This window comes from Zingiber officinale, chromosome 1B (assembly GCF_018446385.1).
Source record: "Zingiber officinale cultivar Zhangliang chromosome 1B, Zo_v1.1, whole genome shotgun sequence".
NCBI classification, from domain to species: domain Eukaryota; kingdom Viridiplantae; phylum Streptophyta; class Magnoliopsida; order Zingiberales; family Zingiberaceae; genus Zingiber; species Zingiber officinale.
In genome coordinates, this window is record NC_055986.1 from 139,240,590 (window position 1) to 139,255,272 (window position 14,683).

At 34.8% G+C, this 14,683-nt stretch overlaps 1 protein-coding gene across 1 annotated transcript; it reads right to left on the reverse strand.

The window, feature by feature from the left end:
- Positions 1–4,172: 4,172 nt before the first annotated feature.
- On the reverse strand, positions 4,173–5,597 carry LOC121981912 (endochitinase-like). Its single transcript, XM_042534697.1, has 3 exons — positions 5,113–5,597; positions 4,824–4,965; positions 4,173–4,726 (listed from the first exon to the last, which is right to left on the reverse strand). The coding sequence occupies exons 1-3, from the start codon at positions 5,573–5,575 to the stop codon at positions 4,321–4,323; spliced, it is 1,011 nt and encodes a 336-aa protein (XP_042390631.1). The 5' UTR covers positions 5,576–5,597; the 3' UTR covers positions 4,173–4,320.
- Positions 5,598–14,683: the final 9,086 nt, after the last annotated feature.

Genomic DNA, 14,683 nt, shown 5'->3' on the forward strand with positions numbered 1-14,683 from the left:
GTCCTGGTGAGTGAAGCCAGGCAAGGAAGGAAATCCAGATGGATCAAGGATGATCGGACATCTGGTGTTGGGAAGTCCAAGTAGGTCAAAGGGATTGACTGGATACTTGGCAAGGAAGGAAGTCCAGATGGGTCAAGGTTGACCAGACATCTGGTGGAAGTCCAAGTAGGTCAATGGAGTGACCGGATACTTGGCACGACGAGTAAAAGTCCAAGTGGGTCAAAGGGATTGACCGGACACTTGGTGGGGAGTCCTGGCAGGTCAAGGGAGTGACCAGATGCGAGGCATGATGTACCAACAGGTCAAGGTTGACCGGATGTTGGTTAGGGAGGTTTGGGACTTGGTTTTGGGCAAAAACCAAGTGCTGGATCGATCCGTGGATCGATCTAGGATGTGGATCGATCAGTGGATCGATCCAGATTCTTCCCAGCGAACAGAAAGCTTCTGGATCGATCCGTGGATCGATCCAGAGGTCCCGATCGATCAGCCGATCGATCGGGACGATGCTGTTTCGCGCGATAAGCGCTGGATCGATCCGTGGATCGATCCAGGCGCGTTTCCAGAGCACAGAGGTGCTCTGGATCGATCCAAAGCCTCCCCGATCGATTCGGAACTTTTGAATCGATCGGGATCCGACCGTTGCATCGGGTTTAAAGCCGCAGGCGAGCTTGGTCTTCGGCGATCCCTACACGAGCTCTTCTCAGATTCATTCCAGCTCCTCCACAGCTCTCTACAAGCACGTGATCGCCAGTTCTTGAAGGTTCTTGGAGGCTTTCCAAGTCAAGAGGCGGATCCATTGCAAGAGGAAGAAGTTAGGGTTAGGGTTTTCACTGCATTTCTTGTAAGCTTGTACTTAATCTTTACTACCCTTTCTTCTTCTTGTACTGAGAGTCTTGTAGGGCTTCTCCGCCCTCGGTAGTTACCGAAAAGGAGTGTTTCATAGTGGAGGGTGCGTGCGTGGTGTGGATCCTTGGATTAGTCACCTCCTTTGGAGGTGGATACCAAGTAAAATCCTAGTGTTAGCGTGGTTGTATTTGTTTCTGTATTTTCCGCTGCACATCCAAGAAGAAACAAGCAACGCCAAGCAACGAAGCGCACCGAGCGAACGCGACGAGCTATTCACCCCCCCCCCCCTCTAGCTACTTTTGGTCCTAACAAGGACTTTCTCATTCACCTAGCTTCACTCACTAGGATTTTCACCTGACTTCACTCACCAGGATTTTCCCGAATGCCTGGCTTCACTCACCAGGACTTTCACCTTCACCTAGCTTCACTCACTAGGATTTTCACCTGGATTCACTCACCAGGATTTCCCGACTGCCTGGCTTCACTCACCAGGACTTTTCAACTGCCTAACATCCCAGTTAGGACTTTCCCACTGCCAAGTCTCCATACTTGGACTTTTCCAGTGCCAAGTCTCCATATTTGGACTTTTCCCGTGCCAAGTCTCCATACTTGGACTTTTCGCGTGCCAAGCTCCCTGCTTGGACTTTTCCAGTGCCAAGTCTCCATACTTGGACTTTTCGCGTGCCAAGCTCCCTGCTTGGACTTTTCCAGTGCCAAGTCTCCATACTTGGACTTTTTCCCGAATCAGGTCAACCAGGTCAACCTTGACCTAAGGTTGCACCAACAATCTCCCAAACATCTATTCTTGTCCCATATCAAGAATACAACTCTTCCACGAGTGTCAAACATCAACATGCAACTCAACTAGGTCAACCTTGACCTAAGGTTGCACCGACAATCTTCCTAAGTCAAACATCAAAATACAACTCGAGTCAGGTCAACTCGAGTCAGGTCAACCAGGTCAACCTTGACCTAAGGTTGCACCAACAACTTGAACTTTCCACTTCTATTTAAGTATTCGATTAACCTTAACCTACTTGATTTCTTATGCCAACTTCCTGTTGGACTTTTGACATCGTCTAGTATCCAGTCAATCTTGACCTATTTGACTTCTCGTGTCAACTCCCCATTAGACTTCTAACATCGTCAAGTATCCGGTCAACTTTGATCTATTTGACTTCTTTACCATCAAGTATTTGATCAACCTTGAACTACTCGACTCTTCTTCTCACAGTCAAGTATCTTGTCAACCTTGACCTACATGACATCTTATTAATATATTGATCAAATATCGAAACTCATCAAACTCGAGTCAACCCAAGCTTCGTCAACCTAGTCAATCTTGACTTAAAGTTGATTGCACCAATACCAGAATCTCTCGAAATCAAACTTACACTTCGACATCTCTCCTCAATTGGAAATTAGGGATCTTTCAAGAGTACAATAAGGGAACTTACGAACTTTATGATCTCACGTCTCTAGATGGCGAGTTAATTTTGTAATTTTTCTCTTTAAATCTTTAAATATCTCGTCTTAGGTGTTACGACCACGGTGCGAGGCTTCATCAGCTGAAACTTGCCTATAATGACCACGATCATGATCACAATGACCATCCATAGGATCTAGAAATCTGACGCCGAGCAGAATAGCGATTATCTTGTGGGTTGTATTGATTTCGTTAATCAAATGCAAATGCCAGAAAATAATCTTCTAAAACCTGTTAATTTGAAAGAATATCTAGAAATAGGGAAATAAACAACACTACTAAAATTATTATTAATAAAAAACCACCTTAAACATCAACTAAACAGATGCCTATATAAATCCAAAAACCTAACTTATAAAAAATAAAAATTATCCAAAATACACTCAATACCCAAAATCCTAAAAATTATCAAAAATAGTAATAAAAATCTTTAGATCCTTCTATATCAATTGATATCAACTTACATCGGATGGAATATTGATTATCGTATGGGTAATATTGATTCCGGTGATTGATTGCGAACGTTATAAATAATTTTCTAAAATCTATTGATTCGGAATATTAGGAAATAGGAAAATAAACCACATTACATAAAATTATTATTGATCCAAAAAAATTTACCTTAAATATCAACTAATCAGATGCTTATATAGATCTGATACAATGCCAAAAAACAAACGTGTTGGAATGAAAAAGTTCATCAAATTGATGAAGAAAAAGAGCTTATAAATAGGTTTTAGACTAGGATAACTAAGACTCGGATAAATCACCCATGACTAGAACTTCTAATAAATATTATAAAATAAAACATTTAAATCTTAACAATAACTTGAAAAATAAAAATTATTCAAAATAGCCTTAATGCCAAAAATCTCAAAATTTATAAAATAAAAATAAAAATTATCAAAAAAAAAATAGTAATACAAATCTTCCGATCCTCCATCACAGGAGGCCTCCTCGTAAACCAAATGCAGAACTTAGCCATGAACGAATGAGAATATGTAAGTCAATTTCATGAGAGGTTCAAGGAACTTCATTCAGTTAGAGAAAATATAGAGAACCGAGACCTCATCGGATACTCGCTAAAAGCCTTCCCAGAAAACATTTTATGCTCATCAATGGTCAATGTCTATCATATATTTCAAGGGATTTATCAATTGTTAAATTAAATAAATTATTTTATAAATTAGAACGATGAACATGGTAATACAAGCCATAAGGAGAAATATATGACTTTAATTGCAGTTGAGAAAAACAAAAAGAAAGGTAACGTTGTCTGATACCTTCAGCTCAACTCATTCTCGACATTTCTGGCGTAGCTGACGATGGCGAAGGTGGCGTGAGAGGAGGTGCACGCCCCCTTCTGCTCGGTAAGCGGCATGCACCGAGCAGTGCGCTGAGGAGGTGATGACGCGACTCCACGAAGGGCAGAGCTGGACGAAGTGGCACAATGACAACCTACGATGTTCGACGGGACAGACAGGTGGGCGGAGGGGTGGGAGAGAATATAGGATAGGGTTGCAAGGCCACAGATGGTGGTTGAGTGGATGAAGATGGACATGCACACATGCGTGGTTGAGTTAAAAAGGATGCGAAAGAGGACGGCGAGGTGGGAGGCATTGCTGACGATGAAGGTGTGCAAGTTGGGCCTATTAAGCAAGGAACACTCCACAATTTAAAAGACTTTTTAGGGAGTTGCTCTTCGATTTAAAAAGACTGTAAGATGAATTTTGCTTCAAGATTAGAAGAGAATATATATATATATATATCCGTTTTGCTATGACGCACGCATAAAATATACTCATCAACTCAAATTTAATGAAATCCTTACCGTCCACAGTTTAATTATTTAATATTCTCACATTACCAAATTTATTCATCAACATTTATTACAACATAGCTACTAGCATAATAACCACGACATACATCAGAGCCACAGATTTATTCATTACGATATATATCTATCGCCATTATCTGGCGATCTAGTTTTAAAAGGTCTGCAGTTGTTGAAACTCCGCGTGGCTAACACCAAAAGGTTTCTGATTATAGCAGTCTAGATTATCGCCGTAACCCACCTCGAATAAGTCGCAGTATCTCTTATAGTATCCAATCCGGTTGAAAACCGCTTGATTGAAACCACGTCCACACTCAATACCTCCATTAATGATATTGGTGATGACACCGTATCCGGGAAGTCTTCCAGCCTGGATATCGTTATCGGACGGTTTCCAGTTCTTAGTTATCACATTATGTGCCGAGGGTTTATCATACTGCGGGGTCATCCAGAACCAAATGGCCGTTTTAAAGGAGACCAATGCGTCATTAGCGACCAAGTCTGCGTTGCTGAGGAGGTCCAACCCTAGAGCTTCCCCGGCAGGGCCATAATTGTAATTGCTGCTCAAAGGAGACGTTAATTACGGTTTATTTATTTATATTCCAAAAGTATGAGTGTGCTATTTGAAAATTATAAAAATAAGGAGGGGAAAATTACTAGCTGAGTTGAATCGGGCCACGGCCGTGGTAACTTTGACCCTCGACGCACGGCCATTGAGCGTTGGCGACGCAGTAATCAGAAGCGGAATTTTCTTCTTTGAAGCAGTAACCCCAGGCATATGGCTGGCCTGCCCACCAACCTGAAAGCCCATCAAAACGGAGTACGATATTAATAGTAGTAAAAAACAATCACAAAATAATAAATAATTAGATATAAAATTATAAGAAATCGAACAAAAATTTGTTTTTTTTTTCATTTTAACCAATAGTTATGCTTGGCATCGTACCAGTAGTCTCTTGAGAAGTCTGACCCAGGAAGGCAGCAATCTCCTGCTTCCGGGTCTCCATGTCACCGGTCGTCCCGAATCCGGCGAAGGAGTTGGCGGCGGATATGAAGGCGTTGTATGTGAAGAAACCCTTTGCAGGGCAGGCATCGTTGTTTCTATACTTCAGCATTTCTTCGAACAGGGAGGCACTGATGATGTCTGCCACGCCGCCGCCCGGAGATGGAGGGGTGGGCGTTGGAGGTGGAGGGGAGGGCGATGGAGGTGGAGGAGAGGGGCATTTACATTGGCTCTGACAACCATTGCAGCAGTAAGCCGCCGTGTTGCCGCACCAGCCGTACTCGCTGCAGCAGAGACCATTAGGGCACAGAGCACCGTTGTTCTGCTCCCCGCATTGCTCGCCGGAGGCACCGAGCAGCAGCACGGCCACGGTGCAGACGATGGGTAAGAACCTACTGGTCGTCATGGTTTGGATGATGGAAAGAAATGGGACGGAGGTAGTGCTTAAATAGAGAGAAATGCGTTACCGTCGGCTTAATTCTACTGCAGTAATTTCGATTGAAATAAGGATGAGATCAAGCAGCATGGTCATAAGTTGCTTTCAAGCATGCTTAACACACCTCAAATTCTAACGGAATTAAGATGCAATAATTACTTGCTGAGTAGGATGGGTCCACGGCCGTAGTGTCAGTCGCTTGATTCGCTGCCAGTTTGGGGACGCGGTGATCAATAGAGAGAAATAATTGAACAGAGAGAATGAGCTTCCTACCATGCTAACAAATCAAAACTGCTTCTAGCGGAATTAAGAAATCGACACTGTATTTTAACCAAAATATAAAGAAAGGAATTCAATTATTGGTGTATGTAAGTCATGACAAAAACGTGATACAGAGCACATAGGCATTACAGGTCGCAGTAGCTGCCAGCTCAACATAAGTTCTATGCCTAGTATACTAAATTATTGGTTGGGGTCCTAAGTTTTTTATATTTTTATATTATTTATATATTAAAAAAACATTCACTTTGATTTTAATTTTAAAAAATATCTATTTTTAATTTTAGATTATTTTAATTTATTTGCTAATTTTTTTAATTACATATCTTATTTTTATAATTTACTCGAGTTTTTTATATTTTATATTATTTATATATTAAAAAACATTCACTTTGATTTTAATTTTAAATTAATTTTAAAAAATATCTATTTTAAATTTTAGATTATTTTAATTTATTTGTTAATTTTTTTAATTACATATCTTATTTTTATAATTTAGTCGAGTCTTTATTTTTGATATTGTGGCAAAAGGTGAATACGTTCGTCCCAACGTCCCCGTCAATCTGTCTCAGGATCAACACGGAGGATCTTTATTTTTGATATTGATCTATATTCTGATAGTCGTTGATGATCTCATATCCTTTCTCTCTCTCCTTGATGTTTTTGTATTTTTTTTTCCTTTTTAATTCATCGATTTTGTACCCTTCTTCTTCATCGGTAAAAAATGATAACCCTTATCTCAAGACCCTCCAAAACTATCCCACACATACTGAAAGTGAAATAAATCATAAAGATTATTTTAACATAACAGAACGACCCTTTCACATTAGAGAAACATATATACTACCAGCACATTCACTCCTTTCTAATTAGATTATTACGGCTCTTTTTCTTTTTTTTATCGATATCTTAAAATATAAATTTTTGGAAGCTAGTATATTAATTTTTTAAGCATCAAATTGTTTTTTTATTATATAAATTAATAAAATAACTATCTTTAGTTTCTCAATTTTTTACTTTGAAACACTTTTTTTTAATATGAGTATTTTTTAATATTGAATTAAATATTTTTGAAAAAAGAATAATAAATTTGGAATTCAATACACTTTTAGATATTAAATTTATATAAAAAAATAAATTAAAATTAAAATCAATTAAATTTTTAATAATGTTTAAAGATTAAATAACTTATATTTTATTAATTTAAAAAATTATTATCAAGAACATATAATTTTGTTAGTAATTTTACTTCTCAAAAATTAAAAAATAAAATATTTTTTAAAAAAATTACCTAGGGCATCTGAGAGAGTTGAGACGGCCCACTGTATGAACCAAGGTCGACATGAGATGAACATGAAATATATATAGATGCAGAAGTTTGTTCTGTTCCCGTGAAGTGATAAGGATCTAATTAAGTTTGACGGGAACACACAAGGACAACTCGTTCAGGTGGAATATAATTTTTATGAAACATTATTTAAACAAATTTTTACGGAGAGCCATTTTAGTATGATCGAGCAAAGTTTGGTCTTGGATATTGATGGTCATTTCAATGAATGATACGATTTAAAATTATAGACACGTTTAAATTATAGTAAGTTGCCTTCAAATATTTAATAGTAAATTTAACTTACTCCTCAATCCCTATCTTAAAAAAAAATATTCTCACTCTCTGTAATATAAATTTTTCTTTACTTCAACTCCTTAATATACATTTAGACGGATTCCGGAATTAAAAATGGACTGGGCTAATTCTAAGTTGTCCACTAAGGATGTTGTAGAAGGGGTCCGAGTTCATTTACATAAGCACATTATCATCTTGGCTTTTTCAATATTTTATCAAATTTTAAACAAATTATATACGGATTTATAAATAGAATTGTAAACAAATTAAAATTATACTTGATATGTTATTTGAGACGTATTAATAACGAATTTAAAAAAAATAGGGAAAACTTTTCATTTGAAATTAATTTTGTTTGATCAATTTAAAAATAAATATATAAATAATTTTTTAACCCATTTTTTAAATTAGAAATGGAATATTTTCATGTTAAAATTAATCAGGGACTTTCACTAAGGACGAAAAAATAACTTTTAGTAATAGATTTTTTTATACTTTTATTTTCTTGTAGGGAAAGATTTATTAAATTGGTAGAGTGAATGAATATTTGTCAAAAAAATTTATGTAAGCAAGTTTATTAGTTATTGCTATATACTAGGGAAAGTTCTTCTTCTTAATCGAGATGACCAAAATTGAGTTCGAGATACCAAATAAGTAATTCAAATTTTTAAATGATTTTACTGAAGGGCTGGCTACAGCACAGCCCAGCCCAGCCCTTACATAAATTCGTCCCAGTTAATACATCAATTTATCTAATTATCCCTTTTTTAAGATAAAAAACGTCCAAAATAAGATATAATTGTTAGAGTGTATACTAAAAGCCTAGCTTTTGGTATAAACATTTATCTAGAAATAAGAATCACATTGGTCAAATATCTACATTTATGATAAATGTAGTTGTTCAATTAATTTATATTGTAGATAACATGGTGTGTGGTGTCACACACAGAGGATCATGTTATCGATTATAAATTAGTAGCTCACGACCATAATGGAAAGGAACAAACCATTGGAAGGTCGTAGTGTAATTAGGTATTAGTTTATCTTAACTATATAATTACACTAGTACACTTAGAGTGTATTGAGTAGGACCATTAGAGGTCGTTTCTTTTATACTGACTTTATAAAGAAACAAAGACCTCAGTTATTATGGAAGTGTGTGCTCTTAATCCTAATATAATAACAAGCACATATATTTGATATTTATTTCTTTAATTTATCAATGGGTGAGATTTAGTTCGATGAATCAATAAGCCCGATAAGTTGGGAAATGATATCACTTATAGTGTGTGTTGTTGACTATAGAAGGAAACTGTGTCCTAGTAATCTAGGTTGAGAATGTCCCCAAGAGGAGCTCATAAGGATTGTCATGTTAAACCCTGCAGGTGGACTTAGTCCGACATGACGATGAAGTTGAGTGGTACTACTCTTGGAGCTAGATATTAATTAAGTGAGTTGTCAATAACTTACTTAATTAGTGGACATTTGTTATCTTAAACACAGGGAGACTAACACACTCATAATAAGAAGGAGCCCAAAATGTAATTTGGGATTGGTGCGGTAGTTCAATAATAGTTCTTTAGTGGAATGAATTATTATTGATGAAATTTAGTTGTGTGTTCGGGGCGAACACGGGATGCTTAATTTCATCGGGAGACCAAAACCAATTCCTCCTCTCGGTCCCTATCGTAGCCTCTAGTATATAGAGATTTATACCCACCTTCTTACCCATCCAATGGGGTCGGCCAAGCTAGCTTGGAACCCAAGCTAGGGCCGGCCAAGACCAAGTGGATGAGCCATGTAGGTGGCCGGCCAAAGCTTGGGTCCCAAGCTTAGGTGGTCGACCACTAGAATATTAAAAAGGATTTTTATTAAAATTATTTCTTATGTGGATATCATGATTTTAAAAGAGAGTTTAAAAATTAAAAATTTCCTTTTATAGTTTTCTACAAAAGATTAAGAGAAGAGATTAATCTCTTTCCTTATTTGTAGTTTAAAAGGATGGTTTTAATTTTTGGTAAAAACTTTCCTTATTTGTAAATCATCTACATGTTTAAAAGAGAGTTTAAAATTTGAAATCTTTCCTTATTTGTTGATTAAAGGAGGATTTTAAATTTTAAGAAAACTTTCCTTTTTAACCATGTTCATGATTTAAAAGAAAGTTTAAAAATTAATAATTCTCTTTTATTAGTTTCTACAAAAGATTGAGAAAAGATTTGATATCTTTCCTTATTTGTAGATTAAAAGAGATTTTAATTTTTAGAGATAACTTTCTTTTTATCCACATGTTTAAAAGAAAGATTTTAATTTATTAAATTTCCTTTTTATAAACCAATCATGAAGGGATTAAATTATTGGAGAAATTTTATAAATTTCTGGAGACAAATTAGGAAGTTTTAATTAATTAAAACTCTCCTTGTTTATAGCTTGATGGTGGCCGGCCATGTAAATTGAGAAAAGGAAAATTGTTTTTAATTAAATAAAATTTTCCTTTTCATGGCAAAAGAATTAAGGAAGTTTTTAATTAAATTTCCTTATTTGCCAAGACCAAGGATTATAAAAGAGGGGGTAGAGAAGGCTTCATGGTGAACAACCTCTATTATTTCTCTCCCTCTTTTCCTTGGTGTTGTGGTCGTTCTACCTCTCTTCCTTTCTTCCTCTTGGTGGTGGCCGAACCTTCTCTATTTGCTTGGAGCTCTTGTGGTGGCCGGATACTACTTGGAGAAGAAGAAGAAGAAGGAGAGAAAGCTTGTATCCCTTGGAGCTTGGTTGGTGGAAAAAGATCTTCATCTTTTGGAAGTTTTGTGCTTGGCCGAAACTTGAAGAAAGGAGAAGAAGGTGCTTTGGTGGATTCTCATCTCGGAAGATCGTTGCCCACACAACGTCCGAGGTTAGAAGAGGAATACGGTAGAAGATCAAGAGGTCTTTCTAAAAGGTATAACTAGTATTTTTCCGTTCCGCATCATACTAGTTATTTTTGGAAATAATACCAAATACAAGAGGCTTACGATTCTAGTATTTCGAATATGTTTTTCGAAGTTGTGTTCTTTTGTTTTATTTTTCCTTGTGATTTGATTGTTCTTTTCGGTTAACCTAAAGTTATTTTAGGAAATTAAATATTAGATTTCTATAAAAGGTTTTGTCTAGTCGGTGGTGGTTGCTCCCATATCCAAGAAGGCCATGTGCCTCGCCACGTCAGTACTGGGAACCAATTATGGAAATTAATATTTAATGGAATTAATAACTTAAGGTGATTTGGGTCGAACGTGTTAAGTTCCGCAGGAGATCCAAGTCAAAACCTAAAAGAAAAAATAGATTAAGTTTTGGATCAAACGTGTTAAGTTCCGCAGGCGATCCAAAATTTAATTTAAAAAGAACACATGGTAGCTAGGAAAAGGTTCAGACCTTTGTACAAAATTTTTGTACAGTGGAACCTCTAGGCTTTCCGAGTAGCCACCAACAATAATTTCTCCTAAGTATATCATATTTAATCTAAAATATAACATATTTTCTATTAAATTGAGCACGACTATTTTTCCGTTTAATCAATTGATTAATATACTCGATTGTAGTTAAATGATACTAAATTTAGGAGGATTTATATCTCATTTTAACTTTTTGTACCTATAAAAAATAACGAGGGATTCTGATCTAAAAATAATGGTACAATTCCTCCTAAATTTAATTAGAATAGAATAGATCAATAAATTGGTTATACGAAAAAAGAATCGTGCTCAATTTGATAAAATATATATATATATATATATACTAGATTGTAATTTAAATGTACTAAATTTATGATGAATTATATCTCATTTTAAACTTTTTATACCTAAAAAAAATGAGGATAATTAAGTAAATTGGTGTGCATTTGAGAGTTAAAGTAAAGAAAAGTTTACATGCAGGAAGTGAGTGTTAGTATTAGCCCTAGTATTAATTATGAGATGATTGATAAGGGCACTGATCCTGTCCGAAAGTGGGAAGGTGGAAAGTTGGGGATGTAGCGGCTTCGCTAACCGGCTGTAGACCTTGCTCCGCTCTGCAAAACAAGTAACATCAATGCCGAGCTAAGGAAGGGGTCCCCGACGTTGGCCCTCCAACGCTTAAGTCAGTCACCGGAATAGTGGAAGAAAGTGGAGCAACAGTAACTCTAACGAAAACAATGAATCTCGCATACCTCTATCAGTGATGGACCCCCTTTTAGATAGAGCTTTGGTGGGCGACGTGCACGCTTCTGGAGGTATGAACATGTTCTCCAATAGGTCATATGAAGGGACTTGTCATGAAAGTACCTCTGACATCATACCTTAACAGGGCATGCATGTCCCTGACAAGATAGTAGAATCTTCCACCGTACGATCCACCTGTCGACCATGCCTCGTGTCAGCGGCACTATCTCCCAGAAGGATACCGAGGGATACGACCATAGTCCAATTGCTTAGCAGAGTAGGGTAGCCGCTCGGCCGGAACTCCTTCGCTCCGTTTATGGCATGGTCCCGCTACTTGGCCGAGCGGGATAACCGCTCGGCCGGGACTCCTTCACTCTGCAGGCCTCAGTTGCTCTTCCCTATAGTGACTTCGAGTTGATGACTCGGGCTTTGGCAATGTCTTGTGGTCATTCATTTCGCGAAAGATGTATGAAGGAGTGGCTGTAATGGAGAAATTCTTTCCCTATGCAGATTCCCACTTCCTACTATAGAGTAGCAACTAGATCTACTACAACTTAACTGAGAAAATTAAAGAGATTCCAATGTTCATCCATTCCTTGGTTGGCCTTGAATTTTGGGGCCCTTGGCGAAAAGAGAAAAGGGACCTCTATAAAATTTTTTTTTACTAATGTAGTTTAATAAAAAAACTTAAAATCAATATATTTTATTTAAAATATGATAAACTCCGTACAAAATATATTTCTCAAGATTTTTTAAAAAGTGCACCACCATATAAAATATGTTTTCTAAATTTCTTCAAAAAGTGTAATATCTATAAATACAAAAAAAAAATAACTATAAAATAATCATTGAAAAAATCTAGATCTTCTAGCATTTTAAGAAGTAAAATTATTAATAATGTCTTCAAAATCAAGTTTTTCTAATACCGCATTTTGATACATAAAATTGTCAAGCCAATTAAATTCAAATTATTATCATTATTTTCTTTCAATTTTTCTTGCTCATTCGTTGTTGTATGATTATGATCATCATTTTCTCTCAATTCTTTTTGCTCATTGATTGCATGATCATTTAGTTCTTGATTACTTGATTATTGCTCATTTGTTGCATGATCATTTAATTTTTCTTGACTTTCTTCTTGTAATTCATCAACTAAATCTTTAATTGAAGAGCTAACTTTAAAAAACTTATGAAACACACCTTTGTGAGTTTTAATAATTTGCTCCACTTTTTTCTTGTGTTTCTTTTCTGACTCCCAGATTGATATTTCTTTAGAAACATGTTTGTACTACAAATTTCAAGTATAAAAATACAACACACAAAACCAGAAACAAAGCTAGCAATGAAACAAATACAAGTAATGAAAATAATAGTGAAAGAGCAATAAAGCCTGGTTTATATATGCTTGAAGCAATCAATATAATTTATTTAATGATGATTAAAATTGAGATGATTCATTTAAACTCTTTCAAATCCGCACGAAAAATCATAAAATATTGGACTCCAATACAATATTAAAAATTAATATTGAATATTGACAATAAGGGAAAATATAGATAAATAAATAACTTACATTTTAAGTTTATATATTGATGAATGATGATATTGATGAAACTAAAATTTTAATTAGAGAATAGACTTTTCTGATTTATTTAGAAAAAATTCAAAAGAGAAGAAGGAAGAAAATTAGTATTCAGGATTCAGGCTTTAGTCTCTGGAATATTTTGACTTCTATAAACAAATTAATGAAGAAAGAGTTGTACAATAAATAAAATCTTGGAAAAGAAAAAATTGATTGTTTACATTCCTTCTTTTTTTTTCCCCCCTTTTTAGATTTTCTTCTTAAATTTTATTGAAAAAATTATTTTTTTTACCTTTATTAAAACAATCCAACAATATATATATACTTGGACCTTTATTAAAATAATCTAATAAAATATATTTTTTAGTTTTTTATTAAAATAATCTAATTATATATAAGATATATTATATATATATATATGTCAAATTTAGGGGTCTCTAAAAATTAAGGACCCTAGCCGTTGCCCCAGGTGATATGCCTCAGGATCGGCTCGGGCTTGGCTTGTCTTGTTTGATTATCATATTTAGTAATTACCTTCTCCTTTAGATTATTACTGCTCGTTTTTTATCCTTCTGTTTGATCCACGAGAACATGGATTTGCTGTAAATATTGTTGATATATATTTCATGATCAATAAGTAAACTCTTAGTTACAACTTTTTTCTCCTTGTTTAAATTTTTACTTTGTTTTTCAAACTTTTTTATTTTTCTCACCATCTAATTTCTTATCATTGTTCTCATATACATACATCAAGTATAATTTACCTAAAATGTAAATTCAAATGTTAAATTAAAATATCGGTAAAGTAGAGAAAATCTTATCGAAACACTGATTAAAATCTTAAATTTTATTTACATATCATAGATTTAATATTGTTAAAGTAAACAAGAATATTTAAACAATTAAACTGTTTTATCATTGACAATCATAGATAATTGTCAAGATAACAAAATAACTAAATAAAAAATCATCTTTAGCAAGTTATTTATAATATTTTCTTTTGTAACTTTTAGCATAACTATACTGTCTTGAATTTAATTTGCTAACATTTTAATCAAAATTAACACAGTTGACCTATTTAGGAAATAAATTAGTTTTATACAAATATTAATATGATCCCTTACCTTTAAAAATTACATGTTTAAAAATTAATTTTATATCTTATATATTATTCTTTATATATATATATATATATAATTTTATCTTATCTATATAAATTAAGATGAATTTATATTGAAATGAATAATATGACCTAATTATTAATAGAATGGAGAATATTACACAATTGCGAACCATAATATTAATAGCGCAATATTGCTTGACACAATATTGCATATATTTTTTCTCGTATTGATGGGCAGACGATGGTACACAATCGGGTAATATATAATTGCGTACGCCGTTGAATTCCACATCAAGGAGAC